The sequence below is a fragment of the Andrographis paniculata genome, unplaced genomic scaffold (genome assembly GCF_009805555.1).
Source record: "Andrographis paniculata isolate CXL003 unplaced genomic scaffold, ASM980555v1 Contig37END, whole genome shotgun sequence".
Taxonomy (NCBI): Eukaryota; Viridiplantae; Streptophyta; class Magnoliopsida; order Lamiales; family Acanthaceae; genus Andrographis; species Andrographis paniculata.
Window position 1 is genome coordinate 7,286,514 of NW_026137570.1, and position 16,430 is coordinate 7,302,943.

Here is a 16,430-nt window from a genome sequence, read left to right on the forward strand (position 1 = left end):
TTTATAATATATACATTTTTATATTACAATATTACTATTTATCATTTAAATTTATTTTTACTTATTTTTCATCTAAATTCAATCGTTTTTTAGTAAAAAAATTATTATATTCACCTCACTCTAAGGGTTTTATTTATTTTTGTGTGTTAATATTTGAATATTAATTATTATATCAAAATATAGTACAAATTTAAAAAAAATTATAAAAAATATTATACAAATATAAAAATATTTTTAATGTTAATACAATGAAACACAAAATAAATGTGACTCTTAAGGAGGAGACGGACTGATGAAGTACTACTTTTTTTTTTTTTTTTTCGTTATCCTAATCGATACCAAATTTTTAGTTTTACATATATGTATATATAACTTGTTCCTAATCAAATAATTTTAATATAATGTAATAAATATAAATAGGTGTTTGATTAAGTTGAATTTTTTTGAATTTTTTTCAAAGTTCTTAGTATTTACAAAAAAAAAAAAAAATATACTCCAAAATATCAAAAAATATATATAAATTTATATTATATTAATAATTTTATATTTAAAATATTAAATCAATACTTATTTATAATTTATATCCCATCACATAATTATTTTAATTAAAATTTTTTATTATTCAAATTTCTAACTTAAAATACAAACCTAAACAAACACGTCCTTGATGTTATCGGAGGAATAGACGACTAAACACACCCATACTTGTTTTTTTTCTTTTGAAATAAAGAGTAATAATTATCTGAGTTTACTCGGTGGGGGCCGGGCCGGGCCGGGCCGGCACCTTGAAACGGAACTCTCTTTAAACTTTCTCTCATACCTGCCTCATTCTCTCTCACGTACTCACACACTCATTTCTCTCTCTCACACACTCATTTCTCTGTCAAATCTCTCTCCCTTGTCTCTCACACACACTCCTTTCTCTGGCAGATTTCTCTCTCACAGACAGCTTTCCTCACTCCCTGCGGATGTGCTTACAGCTTTTGCACACATGGTGTAAATGCAGGCGACTTTGTTAATCGGAAAGTGGGTGCGCACTTCCTCTATTCATCTGAAGCATTCCATTTTTTTTTTTTTAACTTCAAGTTACTCATTCGGAAAGGAGATTTATGCCTTAGAAAAAGCAGATTAGCGTTTTTTATGAGCTATTTCTTTGCAGGTTCTAGTTTCCCCGCGAGATCTGAAGCAGTGGTGTGAATTGATGCAATGAGGTCGAGTACTTGGCTTAGTTCGGTGGTGTTTCAGCTCACTCCAACTCGAACGAGGTGCGCTTACATTATTGAGACGCGTATTTCTTTGGAATCTGTGCCGTTATTTAGAGTCTTGCTGGTTGATCTGAGTGTTTTGTTGGTGAAGATGAGCTGATTAGCTGTTTCAATTGGTTCAACTCTTTCGTGTTTGTAAACTTTAGCCTGTGTTGCTTTCGTTTAAGTTTTTTACGTGTAAAGTTTTTAATGATGATTTATGTCTTTTTCAAGGTATCTATCGAGAACTGCTGATAACTTTTGGATTATTGCGAATATGGTTCGTGATGTAATGATGTAACGGAAGAATTTGAAATTTGAAGAATTTTGATGGGAGTTGAAACCTTCATTGGGTGTAAAGAAATCTTAGATTCATCTTTTGGTCTTTGTTTTTTAGTATCTCTAAGAGTTTACGATCCTTTAGACTGAAAGCAGAGAACCGATCATAGAGAGGTTGTTGTAGGGTTTCATAAACATTAAGAAACAGGATCTTCTTATGCATTTATTGATGTATAATTTCTTTCCTTGTTGATCTTTCGTGCTGACATTTGCATTACATTTTGAATATCAGGTGTGATTTGATTATCATTGCCAACAATAAGAGAGAGAAAATTGCATCGGGGTTGTTAAATCCATTTCTTGCACACCTAAAGACTGCTCAGGATCAGATTGCTAAAGGCGGTTATTCAATTGTTCTAGAGCCAGCATCTACCGGTGATACATCATGGTTCACAAAGGCCACTCTAGAAAGGTTTGGATGCAGTACATTATGGTAACATTGTTGATATTTGCGTAAGTAGGTCCGAATCTTATATAATCTTAATATTATGGTACATTCCCCTGTTGTGAGACAATCCTCTTCTGTTGTTTGTGCTTTTTGGTTATTTAATTGTGCATGTTTTATCCCTGTTGTGAGTAATCTTAAGGTTGTATGTTCTTTTTAATTGTAAGTGATGAAATCAACTTTGGGGATATATTATTAGCTTTAGAAAAAACAACATTGGGCGCCGAATCTTTTGATTTCCTGATCAAAATCTTGCAGAATTGCTATCCTTATATATTAACATAGCTATCTTTCGTGCTTTTTATCTATTGATCCGGAACAGAAACATCACCTAACCATTACATAAAATGACTGCAGACCTTCTTCCTTAGAGCATACTAATTTCATCCAAAGAGCATGTATAAACTTTAATTTTAAGATAAAAACAAACCCATTATAAATCTGTATGCCTGTACACCTATTTGACCACTATGTTTCAAGATATATCATTGTCAAATACTTTTTTTCTTTTTTTGACATAACGGACTATTAGCTCATTCATTTGGCTGAGGGCATTTATTTGCAGAATCCTTGTGAGAGATGTAAAAATTGTGCTTTGGCTTCTGGGTTGTATGTTTCTCTGCCAAAGCTTAATTATGAGAAGGCACTAAAATGTGCTACTTAACAGGTTTGTTCGTTTTGTGAGCACTCCAGAAATCTTGGAGCGTGTCTACACAATAGAAACTGAGATCTTACAAATTGGGAAGGCAATTGCCATACAGAGCAGCAATGAAATTGGGCAAAGCATTGTGGTATAAAAACACAGGATAATTTCTGCTTGGGCTGGTCTTTGATTATCTGCATTTTTTTTTTTTAATCTTTTCTATTTGCAGGTGGATAGCCACAAACAAAAATCTTTGGGCGTGTATGAAGGTATATAATAATTTAATTGATAGATTTTAAAATATCTTTTTCTTGAGAGTTATTGATGGTAAATTCTGTACCTTTAAAAATTCCTGGTGATATACCTTAATTATGATGTCAATTGGGTTTCATCTTTTAGTAGGGTTCCTCTCTTTTCTTATAATTATTGTCCCCACTCCCCATACATTGTTATAAATATTAAGATAGGGTGGAAGTGAGTAACTCTGTGATGAGTTATCTGTATTACATAGTGCAGAATAGATAATTTCCGTGGAATTATCATGTAATCTTACTCTTAATGACTTCTATAGTAAATCATACGGTAGTAACTTAATCCTAGATCTATGGACAGGTGAAAAATCTGTGCCCAATGCTGATGAAGAGAAGGCAATTGTTCTATACACGGTGATTATACAATTGTCATGCTCATTCTTCTGATTCATGTGACTGCATATTTCATAGGCTTATTTGTCTTAGCAGCCTGGGGCACCACCGCCTGAAGCCAGTGGATCATCCTTGGAGGAGGGAAATTCAAAGTATGCAAGGCAGTTCTGTGTCTCAAACATTTAGTTTCTTGAGAAAAAGTTTAGTTTTATTTCTGAAGGTTTGTATATAATTTAGAGCAGAATTAGTAAAGGGTATACTCTGCAGGAATGGATTCTAATGATGGGATTTCAAAGTGTTCCAATATGATATTCCACTTTGATTGTTAGCTACTATTGTTGCTTTATGTTTTTTTTTTTTTTTCTTTTTTGCCTGTTGTTGATACTATTCCTTATGCTTGTACAGTATATTTATCCTTTTTGTATACCCATAGTCATTTTTATTTCTACCTGAACCTTTCATTCTCTTTGAGTTTCTTTTACTGGCGTTTCTGTTCATTATTTATTTTCAGATTGATTAGCTTGTTATCATGGCAAACTAAAATTTTGTTTTTGTACTAAACAGCAAAGATCTGTGTTCCCATTATATAGTAATGTTTCAACGCTGAATATAATACTTGAGTTTATACAAAACACAGGTCTTTGTATGGTTGTATAACTTCTTTGGATTCTCATTAAGATCATGCATTTGATAATGAAAGTGAAGCTACATGGCTCATATATTACTTGTTATGGTGAATTGGTGATAACTGAAGTGAAGAAAATAAATTCATGAAGCTTAACTTGTTTGCATTTCGTTCATGGTGAAACAGAGTTCAGCTTTTGAAAGTCCTCGAGAACCGCAGGACAGCGCTACAAAAAGAGCAAGGAATGGCTTTTGCACGTGCAGTGGCAGCAGGTTTTGACATTGATGACATAGCACCCCTTATATCATTTTCCGAGTGCTTTGGAGCAATGCGTTTAATGTGAGCTCTTTCCACCCTTTTCACCAAATACACAAATTATAAGAAAAAGAAAAATAAACATGACAGGTAACAGGTTATGTGCATGTCTACAGGGAAGCATGCACAAGGTTCCAAGATATCTGGAAGAAGAAGCATGAAACAGGACAATGGCTTGATATTGAGGCATCAGAATCAGTGGGCACTCAACCAGACTTTGCTTCAATTAATGCATCTGGCATTATTCTCTCTAGCACACCCAACAATCATGACCACCCGGACAATGAGCCAGCAGCAGCGGATAATGGGAAATCAGGTTCAACAAGTAATGCTGGTGAGTTCTAGTCCTTTTCTATGGTCTTCAATAAAATTCCTTTCAACCAAAGATATTCCTCTAAAGCTTTGAATTCAACAAGAAAAACCTTTCTATATGTGTATGATTTCGTCGATACATTATTGGACAATCTTTAGTGTGTGATAAAGTGCTTTTGTTATATGTGTGCAAGGATGCTTTCTCTTAATCAGGGATGGACTTCCTTTTCACTTTCAATATTGACGACTTGAATCTACTCAAATCATCCCGGAAGCTCTAGAAAACTAGGACCCTTTGCCTCTGTATGTGGGCCACTAATTGAAAACATATACCACACCCCCCCCCCCCCCTCCCACCTCTTTCTAGATGGATGAATTTTATTTACTTATATTCAGTTTTAGAGAGTCACCTAGGAACAATTGATTTCTAAATAGAATCGTAGAACTACGGTGAATAGTCTGTTTGTTTCCTAGACCATGAAGTTATTTATTGGGTGAAGTATCATGATCTAGAGTGCCATTGGATAACACTCCTGTTTCAACGATTGTTTCTATGCATAAGGGGAATCATAATGTTGTGAAAAAAAATGTCAATTCAAATAACAAGAAATCATTTGAAAAGCTAACAAACCAGCCTACAATTCAGCAGCTGTTGTTAATCTTTCAACTAACTGTTGCTTCAGAGGGAAATCAGGTTTGAAAGTAGAGCATCCTAACTGAATAACCTCCTACCATATAAATTATGCTACTAGGATAATAATGTCTGTCACCTTGTTACACAGCTTTTACAAGGTGATACTTTACAAGTTACAAACTTCTACAATGCTTGATATATGTGTGCTAGAATCACATGCTGTTGTGTCCTAAAATAATATTTCTACTTTATATCAGTAGAATGTCTGTCTTATTTTCTTTTGGTTCCAGCAGATCGCATGGCTCCAAATGGCCAGCAGGAATATATTCAAGGGCAATTTCCGCACTTTTTATTTCCACAGTGGCCTATACATGCACCGCCTGGTGCTCAACCAGTATTTCAAGCATATCCTGTGCAAGGCATGCCATACTATCCACCTTATACAGGTAATGGTCTTGTGTTTCAGCCACCACACCAACCTATGGAGCAGTCTCTGTCAAATTTTGGTCCCCAATCAAGCCAGATCAGACAATCTGATGATGCTGTGGGCGGTAATCCTGGGACAGAGACATTGGAGACTAATGGAACAAGATCTTTAGATGATACATCATTCAATGCAGAAGTTTCACACAGTCGAAAATCACGAAAAAATGCTGGAAGTTCAAACAGAAAGCAATCGGGCATGGTTGTCATACGAAACATTAATTACATTGCTAAAGAGAATAACTCTGATAGTGAAACAAATTCAGGTTCACATTTGGATGAAGATACTGAAAATGAGTCCTCCGAGGGTGACCGTCAAGAAGTGAGCCATCAAAATAAGAATAAGAAGAGACCCTTCAAACAAGGAGTAACTTATCCAAAGTCCAAGGAGAAGTTGAGTTCAAACAACGACGAGACAGCCATGTTTGGAATAGATGGAGATAATAAACAATGGCAGGCATTTCAAGATTGTTTATTAAGGGGAGGTGATGAAGATGCTCATACTGACAGAAGAACTAATGCTTTGGACAAGGATGGTAAGTTAAAGAAGCATGTTGCAGGTGATGATCCATTGGCTCATGGTGTGCGAGATTTTAGTGAAATTCAAGATGGTAAGATGAGAGATATTCACAGAATCAGTGGACGTGGTGGTTCTCGGCTCAAGGGGTCACGTGATGAGCTTCTATCTTATAGTGTGGCTAATGACCTGAGAGAAAAAAATGACCAAATGGATATTCAATTTTCAGAAACCGGCGGGAGGAAGATTTTATCCAGGACAACACATGAAGACTTTATGATTGGCAATCAACATAAGCAGGCTGATTTGAGAAATTCATCACAATCACTGGCTGTGAACTGTTTTGAGGGTGCTAATAAGATAGACAGAGACTATTCTCGTGGAATGGCTGATGAAAGTTTGGTTGTGCCATTTAGGTCGATGTCGATTGATGAAGGAGCTGATGGAGCGGGTATTGATATAGATTCTGAGATTCCATCTAAATATCAGAAGTTAGAATCAGGAGGAAATAAGAACAAAGTTAATTATGAGCCTAATGATTTAAGTCTGATGCCTGAACGAAGAACTGATAAGAGTTCATTTGGGTATGACCTTGCTCTGGACTATAAAATGCAAGTCTATGCCCAAGGGTCTCAGGAGAAAGGCAAAAGAGCTGTTGCTGATGTGAAGGTCAGTGGCGTGAGGAGATTAGATAAGGAGCGAAGGTCAAAGATTACCTCAGATTCTGTAAATAAGCAAAGAACTGGAGGTCCTGTGAGGAAGAACAGTTCATCAATGATGAGTGCTACAGAAGATGCAAGGGCCCGTGCTGAAAGCCTAAGATCCTATAAAGCTGAGCTGCAGAAATTGAAGAAAGAGAAGGTACAATATATGATATCCTTGTTCAACTCCAGTGTGAGCTTGCCAAACCGATTGCTTTCTCAATAACAAACATTGTAGATCATAATTCTTGGCATGAGTTTTCGTGTCACTAGAGGTGATTGATTGCGAATAGATTATGAAATAGAAAAAATAAACATGTTCAGGTAAGATATAATTCATTTGCAGATCAAGACTAACTGCCAACTGGCATTTTGGATTCTCATCAATTTTTCCTCTAGCATACATCTTATTAGATTTATATATTCGATTGCTTCTTTACAGGAACAAGCAGAAGTAAAGCGGCTAGAGGCTTTAAAGCAGGCAAGGCAAAAGAGGATTGCAGCTAGAGGAGGTTCTATCTCTGTAAAGTCATCCACACCATCTCCTCAGACAAAGCAACAGCTGCCCAAGATTTCGCCTGCAACTAATCGAGTATCGAAGTTCAGCGATTCTGTGCCCGGTTCATCATCTCCCTTGCAGAGATCCAAAGTTAGAACTTCACTTGGATCAAGTGAACCTAGTAAAGTTACCAAAACTGGTAAATTAGGTGAGGGTAGCCACTCAGCTGGGAATAGATTGACCAGGTCCTCTTCGACATTGTCTGAGACAAAAAGAGAAAAGACTAGTGTTTCTAATTCTAAGGCATCCATATCTCGGATCAGAAGGTTATCAGAACCCAAAACAATGACAAGTTCTCCTGTTACTACAACGAAATCCCAGAGTGCTGATGGAGTATTGAAGAGGAAATTGTTTCATGGGCCTGGAAAGAACAAAGTGTCTGCTATCATTGACCTTGATAGACGTAAAGCTGCAACTCTTCCAGAATTGAAGATCAAGACGACAAAGCCACAAGAAACTACAGGTAATAACAAATCACTGGATGACACACAGAAGGCAAATGGAACAAAGTCATCAGTGCTTCCAAAACATGGTGAACCAAATGTAAGCAATACCAGTAGAGCTCATCGAATTGATGCCGAAGACAACCCAATAGTTGATAAAAGTGTTTTGGTGCTTGAGACTGAGAAGCCTTCTCTTCCAACTTTGCATCCATCAGAAGCAAAGACAGGGTTACTGAATCAACAACATTATAGTCGTGGAAAAGGAGAAAAAACAAGCATGGTATCCGAGTCAGCTCGCGCACCTTCTCCTCCAACACTGGATAAACAGCCCGTAACTTTTGAAGTCCAAAAGCAGTCAGTTCGTAGTGAGGTAGGATCATTAATCTGACATTCCTGGTGCCCATAGCATAGATTGGAAGTTGGTTTGAATTTCTATCTTCAACTCCTGACCTTATTTGATACACATTCTATGAAGTAAGTTTACATCTCTTTTATTGTATGTTTTATGCACCTCTAATGTGCCATTTTAAAACAAGATGGCCTAAATTATACATGATACTGGATTTTAGTTTGTGGGTTGCACGTGACCTCAATCTTTTCGTACAGGTGGTACATTATTATCGGTTGCATTCATTGGCTTACTAGTTTAATTTCTCCAGTTGATTGTTGTTGTACATGTGCTGTTTATTCTGCTAACACTATTCTAGGTCTCTGATGAAGCACATTGTGCATCAGGTTCCAAGCTTCGCTAACACGACTGGTGATGGAAAATCTTACCAGGCTCCTCATGCTCGGGTTTCCTCTCTGGAAGACCCTTGCACTCATCAGTCGGATTATGGAAAAGCACCATTGGTACGTTCAGAAGTGCCATTACGAGCTGAAGATAATGTCAGAACACATGTTACTGATTTAAAACCCCCCAAAATGGACAAATATCAAGTGGAATCGGAGAAGGCTTGTGTAAAGGATTCGCCCAAAGGTTTGAGACGCCTATTGAAGTTTGGAAAGAAGAGTCACACTTCATCATCAATGGATCACAGTTTTGACTCGGATGGCACCGGTGTTGACAGTGAAAGTGCAAAAAAGATGGCTTCAACAAGTCAAGGTGACGACTATTTCTCTAACGTAACACTTAGCATTATCATATAACTACTTATGGGGTCGGTTTATGCATGAATATGGCTTTTCCAATTTGAATGATAAGCTGACTTGGTGACTGAATTACCTTCAATTATGAAGATTAGATTTTAATTCAGTCGTCCCGTGTTAATACATTTCGTATTATTAGTTGTCAGGATTAATTGGTCAGCTCAGCCCCTTATTTTTGCAGAAACTGCTTTCATTTGTTCATGCTGGAAGATGGATAATTGGTTTTCATATTTATGACTTTTATGCAATTTCTTTTTATTTACAAACCATATAATATGATCCTCCTTTTATTTTCTTTCTATGAAGGAAAATTGCAAAAAATATTCTCATGTATACCCCATTATTATTTTTGTTCTGTATTTATCTCGTTGAAAAAATATATCACATGTTTGTAAATGTCGCCATTTCTATCCTTGCGTGATGTTCACAATAATGACTTTTGCAAACAGGTAGAATATATTTTGCCAGCGAGATAAATACAGGACAAAAGTCATAATGGAGCATACATAAGGATATTTTTTGCAATTTTCTCTTTCTACGCATAGCAAGTTCTCAATTAGCTATTATTAAATTTCAATCCAGTTTTCTTCATACCATCTAGCTTCAAAACATTATGTGGGTGTGACTGAAACCCGGATTTAATCCATTGTGGTCGGCTAGCTTTTCTGTGTTTGTAAAAGAATATTTTTTACCTCGTTTCTATTAGTGACTTTTGTAGTAAGACTACAATCAAAATGGATTTTATGTTTAATCCTTTAGTTAGCTTAAACTCTGGATATGTTATGCCACTGTATGTTTCGTGGTTCGAATTTGATAATTTATAAGAAATGGATTACTGTTCTTCCATTACATAGTTCAATACCTAGAAAAAGTATGTAGATAAACAATCTGAAAAAGATGTTTGTTCGATAATCTAGAATGTCCATGTCGACTGCCAATAGCCATTCTAGTCAATTTTCTAACATTATATAATCTTTTTGAACTCAGCTCACACACTGAAGAACCTAATTTCTCACGACGACGTCCCTCCTGCAGGAAATGCTTCACAAAAGAGTGAGTGAATCAAACTTCATTTCTGTGTAAACTTGACATTCTTTTATCCCCTTCACTATATATCCGAATCTTACTATTGTTTAAAATATGGCTACTACAGGTTCTCGTCATTTCTCTTTGTTGTCTCCTTTTTGGAGCAAAACGAGCGAAAAGAAACAAGCATCGTAGATCTTCAATATATCAAGGTAAATGTCCTTTCTTAGATATATATCAAGTGTGTAATTACAAGTCACATATATACTTCAAACATCACTGTTTCATAACATGCTTTTCATTCATATGTGCTACTTTGTCACCTCGAGCCGTACTATATTGCGTACACTACAGTATCTTGTCGATTGTTTTTCATCGTATTCGCATACCGGAATTTAGAAATGTGTTCGGTTTCTTATGAAAGCAATGACCCGTCTTGCAGCTAGATGGGGGTAGGCCAACAGGGCTTGCCCTTCTGGTCTCTCTTATACAATTTCTATGACTTTAGGTAGTAGGCTTAGGCTTGCTGCGAGAGTAAGTTGTGCTGGGGGCGTATACATGAAATTAGGGGTGGTGTTATACACCATACTTTATATCGTATTTATTTGATATGATAGATACGTATACCGTGTCGTCTCGAAATTTTTGGTATATATATATATATATATATGGTATTTTTCGGTATATACAAAAATATAGAAAATAATTTAGTATTTCGGTGTATACCGAAAGTTTCAATTTACATGCTATTACTGTACCGAAACGTGTGTATATATTGTATTTGAATTTTTGAATTTTTATTGTTAAATAAAATTTTACGTTTTGAATGTAAAATAAATTTTTAGTATAATATAAAAATAAAAAGTAATTATTTGATTTTATATTTAGTCGTTTGTTTTTATTGTTTAAATAATAAAAATAATGTATTTTTATATTTGATGTGAAATTTGAGTTAGTTTGAGAATACTAGAAAGTTCAAGAACAATAATTTCTGTAACTTTTTTTTTAATGTTTGCTGTAAAATAATTGGATATATTTGGAATATAAAATAAATTTGGCGTATTATTTTAAATAAAAAGTATATTTGATATGAAATTATTGTCGAAAGAGCGAGGAAAATAAAGTTGAAAGCCTCAGTAAGTAAGGATAATTATTTTGATTATTTAATGTGATATTTTATAGAAAAAAAAAAAAAAAAAGTTTGATAAGATAATTTTTTCAAAAACTATATTGATATAGTGTTACTTCTTCCGTACCACTTACTTTTTTATTAATTAACAAAACAGATAAAATAATAAAAAAAGTTGAGAATACTTGACATGGCATTATTTCAGCCGCAACCTGTCCAGCTCGTTACTATTCTAAATTTTATTTATTTACTCCACCTGTTAGCCACAACAGTTAACCCGTTTTTCATTTGTCTCGTAATAATTGCCATATATACATTTTTAATAAATTTATCAGCTTCAAATATATTCAACAAATATAAATTAAAATTATAATATGTTAGATATAAAATTACTCAAAATCCTTATATTTTCCCTTTAATAAATAAAATATTTTTGAATTTCCTATTTTTTTATTTAGTTATATCACATAAAATGTCATTAATTTAATATTCATATTGTACATATTTTTTATTCAAATATAATTTAAAATACTAATACACATTCTAAACTCGTACATAAACTATGGACATAACAGTGCAGTGACAACTGTCAGGACCTTAAGAACCCCATAATAAATCAGAATAGGATATGTATATAAACTCGTATATATACATACATTGTATATGTGTTTATATATTACATATATGGCTGGAGATTCCCAAATCAATAGAGTTCTTTGACATGATCAACATATATATCATACAGATGACCAACATATATTTACACATAATAATACAATATATATTGTATTATAAGATAACACTATGTTGTGTTATAATATAACATATGTTGTATTATAAATATATATTGATCACCTAAATGGTATATGCTGATCCGATCAAATTAGCACCATGCTAACTTACCAATAAACAACTGACCATGCCCTACATATATATATATATATATATATATATATAGAGTGAAAAAAATAATGGATTGGTATTTGTATAGCAAGCATGTATGTATGTGTGTGATGTGAACGCTTAACAGATAACAAAATCCTTTTAAAAGGGACACAATAAGAAGTATCGGATCATCATATTCATTCATATTGGGGGCATATAACAACAAACAAACGAGAACAAGTGACCAAAATCGAAAGAAATCGATGAAATCAATTCAAACACAGATGTGATGATAGAAAATTATAAGAGATCGAACTAGAAATACAAGGTAACCTGGTTGTCACAGATGTATTCCTCTTCTTGATCCGGCATATTTGAGTATATGCGGCTAAAATCTTCAGACACTGTACCGACTTTTTGTTGATCTCTCCTTTTTAGAATCCTCCTGTAATAATTAATGAGACGAGTAGAATGAATTGGGGAAGGCAGTAGGATCATGATATACATATATATATATATGTATATAACAGAGGATATACATACATGGAAACTGTAAAACATCTTATCATCAATGCCGAGGATCTCCTTCCACTTCCTCCCAATGCTCATCTGTGTGTTACAAAAACTCGAGGTGAAATTGATTGATTGATTGATTATTTGCAAAATACCCCATCATCAAGACTTCTAACTTCAAATTATGATAAACTATAGAGGAAATACAAACTCAATCTAGATTAAAAGGAAATGCCGAGACAACATTAGCATCTGTCTGGCTGCTGCTGAGGTTATTTCACCATATAAATTATCTAAGTTCTGACAACTAAGATTTTACCTGAACTGCTTCATTTGCAGCGGTCTTGGTCCACAACGAGATTTTGTCTTGTCTTGGGCGCACACTGGCAACTACTCCACAGATCTCATCAGCCTCGTCAAACTGCTCGCCGATCATAGCCATTAACTAAAAGATATGGAAATAAAAGTAAGGAGCCAAATAACAATCAGGTAATTGAGAAATTAAACTGAAAACCCATGCAAGCAATTTTAAAAAAATGAAACAATGATGCATTATGAGAAAATTAAGTAATATTACAGTTTCGAGCCACAAGGTGTCCATATTCGATCTTCTGCTGCAATTAACAGTCCATTTGCCCCCGTTTGCGCACTCAGGGTCTTCCCATTTGGGCTCTACTCCTGCTTTGAATAAGTGAAAGTCTGCAGTTCCGGATAATTTGCTGGGCACAAAAATCTGATCACACAAACTGCAACAAAAATTACAATATTAGGTATAGTTATAAGGGTGTATTTCGTACAGAGAATAAAGTTACAAAGAAGGAATATTAAAGAAAAGATTAGGTTGGATAATGAGAATCGATTCTTTTATTTAGTATTAGAGAATTCACCAGGAAATGGAATGGAGAATTAATTTATCATTTACTCAAATAATATATATATATATACATAAATACACAAAAAAATGCATAAATTAATTAAAATATATTGATCAATTTAAAAATTGTCATAAAAATCTACAGACGGCAAATATCTTAGGAGGATAGCAAAGAGGGCCGTGCGGTGGCAGAGATGGTGACAGATAAACAAACTTGGAGGAAGAAACAATCGAAGAAGGTTTTGGTGTGGAATGAAAAGCTGTTGAAAGATAACTTTTTGCATGTATTTTAACTCCCACAAATTCAATTCTTTCTATTTCTTCACGTATAAGAGAGAATTGAAAGTAGAAATGAGAAATAATTTATTTATCAATCTTATCTTCTCCGGTCCAAACAAAGAAAGAAAATGTATTTATTTCCATTTCCTTGCCGCCATTTCCCTGAACCAAACACCGCCTAACACTCTTTAACTCTCCACGACTTACAGGTTCTCTCACAACATTGTTCAGAATTCAATTCCAAAACCACTAACAACATTCCACTTTCTTCATATCGATGCGCTCTGTTAATTTAAAATGGTCTTGACAGGTTCAATACTGTGTGAAAGCCCATATATCAGTGCATACGGCCACTAAGTTCATTCCTTAAGGCTAATGGAGGATGTAAAAGATTGAAAAACAGCAAGCAGCAACTAATGTTGAAAACCAATCCAGAAACATTGATCGATCATCAATTATTAAAAGTTACTTCACGCGCATCAAGCGGCTAATAATCAAAGCATGTAGAAGCCTAATTAACATTAACGGAAATGCTATTCAAGATTGACTAGTGTTGAATTCTTAAAAATGTCGGTGGTGCTGTAGACAGTAAAAGGATGGAAATGCAGAAATCCAAAAACTAAAGTGGCTCTTCACGTTAATTAAAGTTATTTATGATGGCACAAATAACTTTAATTCTTAACTAGAGAAACATTTGCATCTCTTAACTTAGCCATAATTCAACACAAACCAAGCGATTATGTTGATATGATCTGAAAACTTTTAAAGTACGGAAAACGTCTTGCTATCCTATAGCACTTTTAAACTTACTGTGGGAACCCTAATCTGGATGAGGGGTTTTTGACAGGACTCCCACTATTCTTCATTTTCATTTTCTCCCTCAAAATTGTGGAATCGAACATTTATTTTTCACTTTCTATACTCACTACGTCCCCTACCGAGGTATACATTTACTATTTTTTTAGTGATATCGAACACCTATTTTTTCATTTCTTATATCACATAGCATTAAAACACCTTTTCCAATTCAAATCTTCTTCCTATTCCCAACCCTAAATCTAATCTCCAAACCTACACACCAATAACAATTTCGTGTCTAAAATCGGAATTGCAACAGGTTATGGTGTGTGGACTCTTAATTGCCTCGTACACAAATAGCATAACACAATATCCATTGCAACAACATAAAAAAAATAAAAATAAAAATAAAAAATCGAAACACCAATAATATTCACAACGAAATCATTAATCTCCAATTAAGCACAAGTAAAACTAACAAGGTTCTAATGAATAAAGTAAAGTGTTCGTTCACGAATAAGAGATCTATTAGCACGAAACGGAATCTCCTGAGAAAATTGAAACAACAGACGTAGCCGAGCCAACCAAGCCATGATCTAAACAATAGTTAATACGCACCACCAGAATTCTTCGACGGTGTCGAAGGTGTAGGCTTTGCGGATAGAACTTCCCCAGGCGGCGCCTTGTTTGGGTTTCGATTGGTTGTCGTACCAAAACGTCCACTTCCGCTCCAGTCTGTGCGGCTGCTTCTCTGCCTCCGCCTGTACTTCCGGCGCCGCGCCGCTCGCCACTTCAGCCGCCATTTCAATGAAATCAAATCAAATGGGAGGGTTCTGTGCGGAGGAAAATGAAGGAAGGGGATGGAGACTCTGCGTGGGCTTGGCTTTTGGCTTTTTTAAGGGTTAGCGAGATTTGGTAACGACCGAAGGTGGGTTAGGGTTTCAATAATAGGCCCTTGATTGGTTAGTGTTTTTATCTAATAAATACTCCCTCCGTCCACAATATAATTATTTTTATTGCAGTATTTAAAAAATAATACTTTATTCGTCTCAAATATTGTGTAATATTTATGTTTGACATGAGAATTTAGGTGGAGAGTATTAAGTACGGTAATTTGAGATAATTTGGATATTAAATGATGTGATTGGAGAGATAAATGATTATTTATTTTTTTATTTGAGTGATGCTATCAGATAAAATGAAGTGTATATTAATATATGTATATAAATATTATTAATTATTTCTAAATTTGGAAATGTTGCAGTGAGTTTAGAAAAAAAAAATAGCGCAGAGTGTTTGAGACAGATGGTGTAATATTTTAATTACAGTGGATAGTTAAAAGTAATATAATGATATTTTTGTTTTATTTTTTTGATATAAAAGTAACAATGCGATATAAAATATAGGTATTTGTGAAAAAAATGAAATATTTAATAAAATATTTATTTTATAATTAGACGTTCCAAAATAAAAATATATCTACTACCTCATAAAGTATTATTTTGAGTATCAGATTCAAATCAATATAAAAAGACCAAAAAAAAAATAAAATTGAATTTTGGATTTATATTTTGAAAGGTAAGAATTTTTTTGATATAAAATTGAATATAATCTAAAACGATTGTATTTATAAAAAAACATAAAATTTATTTGCTCAATAATTTTTTTTAAAATATAATTTTTAATATATATTTTATCTTTACAAAAAAAAATTAATATTTAACATAAAATATTATTTCAATTCACTATATTTTATTTAAAAAAAAAATCAAATAAAAAACAAAACAAACAAATTATGGCTACTTGAATTGCAGTATGTATCTTTTGTTTTTAATTAGATCTCTTTAAAAGCATTTGTCTTTCATATTTGACT

At 34.0% G+C, this 16,430-nt stretch overlaps 2 protein-coding genes across 8 annotated transcripts; one reads left to right on the forward strand and one right to left on the reverse strand.

Annotated features, from left to right (window-relative positions):
* The first annotated feature begins 837 nt into the window (after positions 1 to 837).
* On the forward strand, positions 838 to 10,506 carry LOC127250321 (COP1-interacting protein 7). Of its 7 annotated transcripts, none has more exons than XM_051273528.1 (14): positions 838 to 1,030; positions 1,160 to 1,265; positions 1,816 to 1,995; positions 2,696 to 2,819; positions 2,901 to 2,940; positions 3,272 to 3,336; positions 3,412 to 3,467; positions 4,127 to 4,279; positions 4,372 to 4,589; positions 5,492 to 7,062; positions 7,345 to 8,274; positions 8,640 to 9,009; positions 10,041 to 10,106; positions 10,207 to 10,506. In XM_051273528.1, the coding sequence occupies exons 2-14, from the start codon at positions 1,207 to 1,209 to the stop codon at positions 10,272 to 10,274; spliced, it is 3,900 nt and encodes a 1,299-aa protein (XP_051129485.1). In that variant the 5' UTR covers positions 838 to 1,030; positions 1,160 to 1,206; the 3' UTR covers positions 10,275 to 10,506. The 7 variants fall into 7 exon arrangements, 6 of the variants coding, with proteins under 6 accessions (XP_051129485.1, XP_051129489.1, XP_051129487.1 ...); XM_051273532.1 differs by having other exon boundaries at positions 8,685 to 9,009; XM_051273530.1 differs by having other exon boundaries at positions 5,495 to 7,062.
* Positions 10,507 to 12,219: 1,713 nt separating this feature from the next.
* LOC127250692 (eukaryotic translation initiation factor) lies at positions 12,220 to 15,462 on the reverse strand. The gene is made up of 5 exons (XM_051274095.1): positions 15,176 to 15,462; positions 13,184 to 13,352; positions 12,926 to 13,051; positions 12,637 to 12,702; positions 12,220 to 12,538 (listed from the first exon to the last, which is right to left on the reverse strand). Exons 1-5 carry the CDS (start codon positions 15,358 to 15,360, stop codon positions 12,491 to 12,493), a joined length of 594 nt encoding a protein of 197 aa, XP_051130052.1. The 5' UTR covers positions 15,361 to 15,462; the 3' UTR covers positions 12,220 to 12,490.
* Positions 15,463 to 16,430: the final 968 nt, after the last annotated feature.

Excerpts from the sequence above, each read along its gene's own strand:
- LOC127250692 (XM_051274095.1), bottom strand. The coding sequence starts at position 15,360 with ATGGCGGCTGAAGTGGCGAGCGGCGCGGCGCCGGAAGTACAGGCGGAG. Across the intron at positions 13,052-13,183 it reads ACACCTTGTGGCTCGAAACT|TTAATGGCTATGATCGGCGA; the intron begins GTAATATTACTT and ends CATATCTTTTAG. Across the intron at positions 12,703-12,925 it reads CTGCAAATGAAGCAGTTCAG|ATGAGCATTGGGAGGAAGTG; the intron begins GTAAAATCTTAG and ends TGTAACACACAG.
- LOC127250321 (XM_051273528.1), top strand. The coding sequence starts at position 1,207 with ATGAGGTCGAGTACTTGGCTTAGTTCGGTGGTGTTTCAGCTCACTCCA. Across the intron at positions 3,468-4,126 it reads TTGGAGGAGGGAAATTCAAA|AGTTCAGCTTTTGAAAGTCC; the intron begins GTATGCAAGGCA and ends ATGGTGAAACAG. Across the intron at positions 7,063-7,344 it reads AGAAATTGAAGAAAGAGAAG|GAACAAGCAGAAGTAAAGCG; the intron begins GTACAATATATG and ends GCTTCTTTACAG.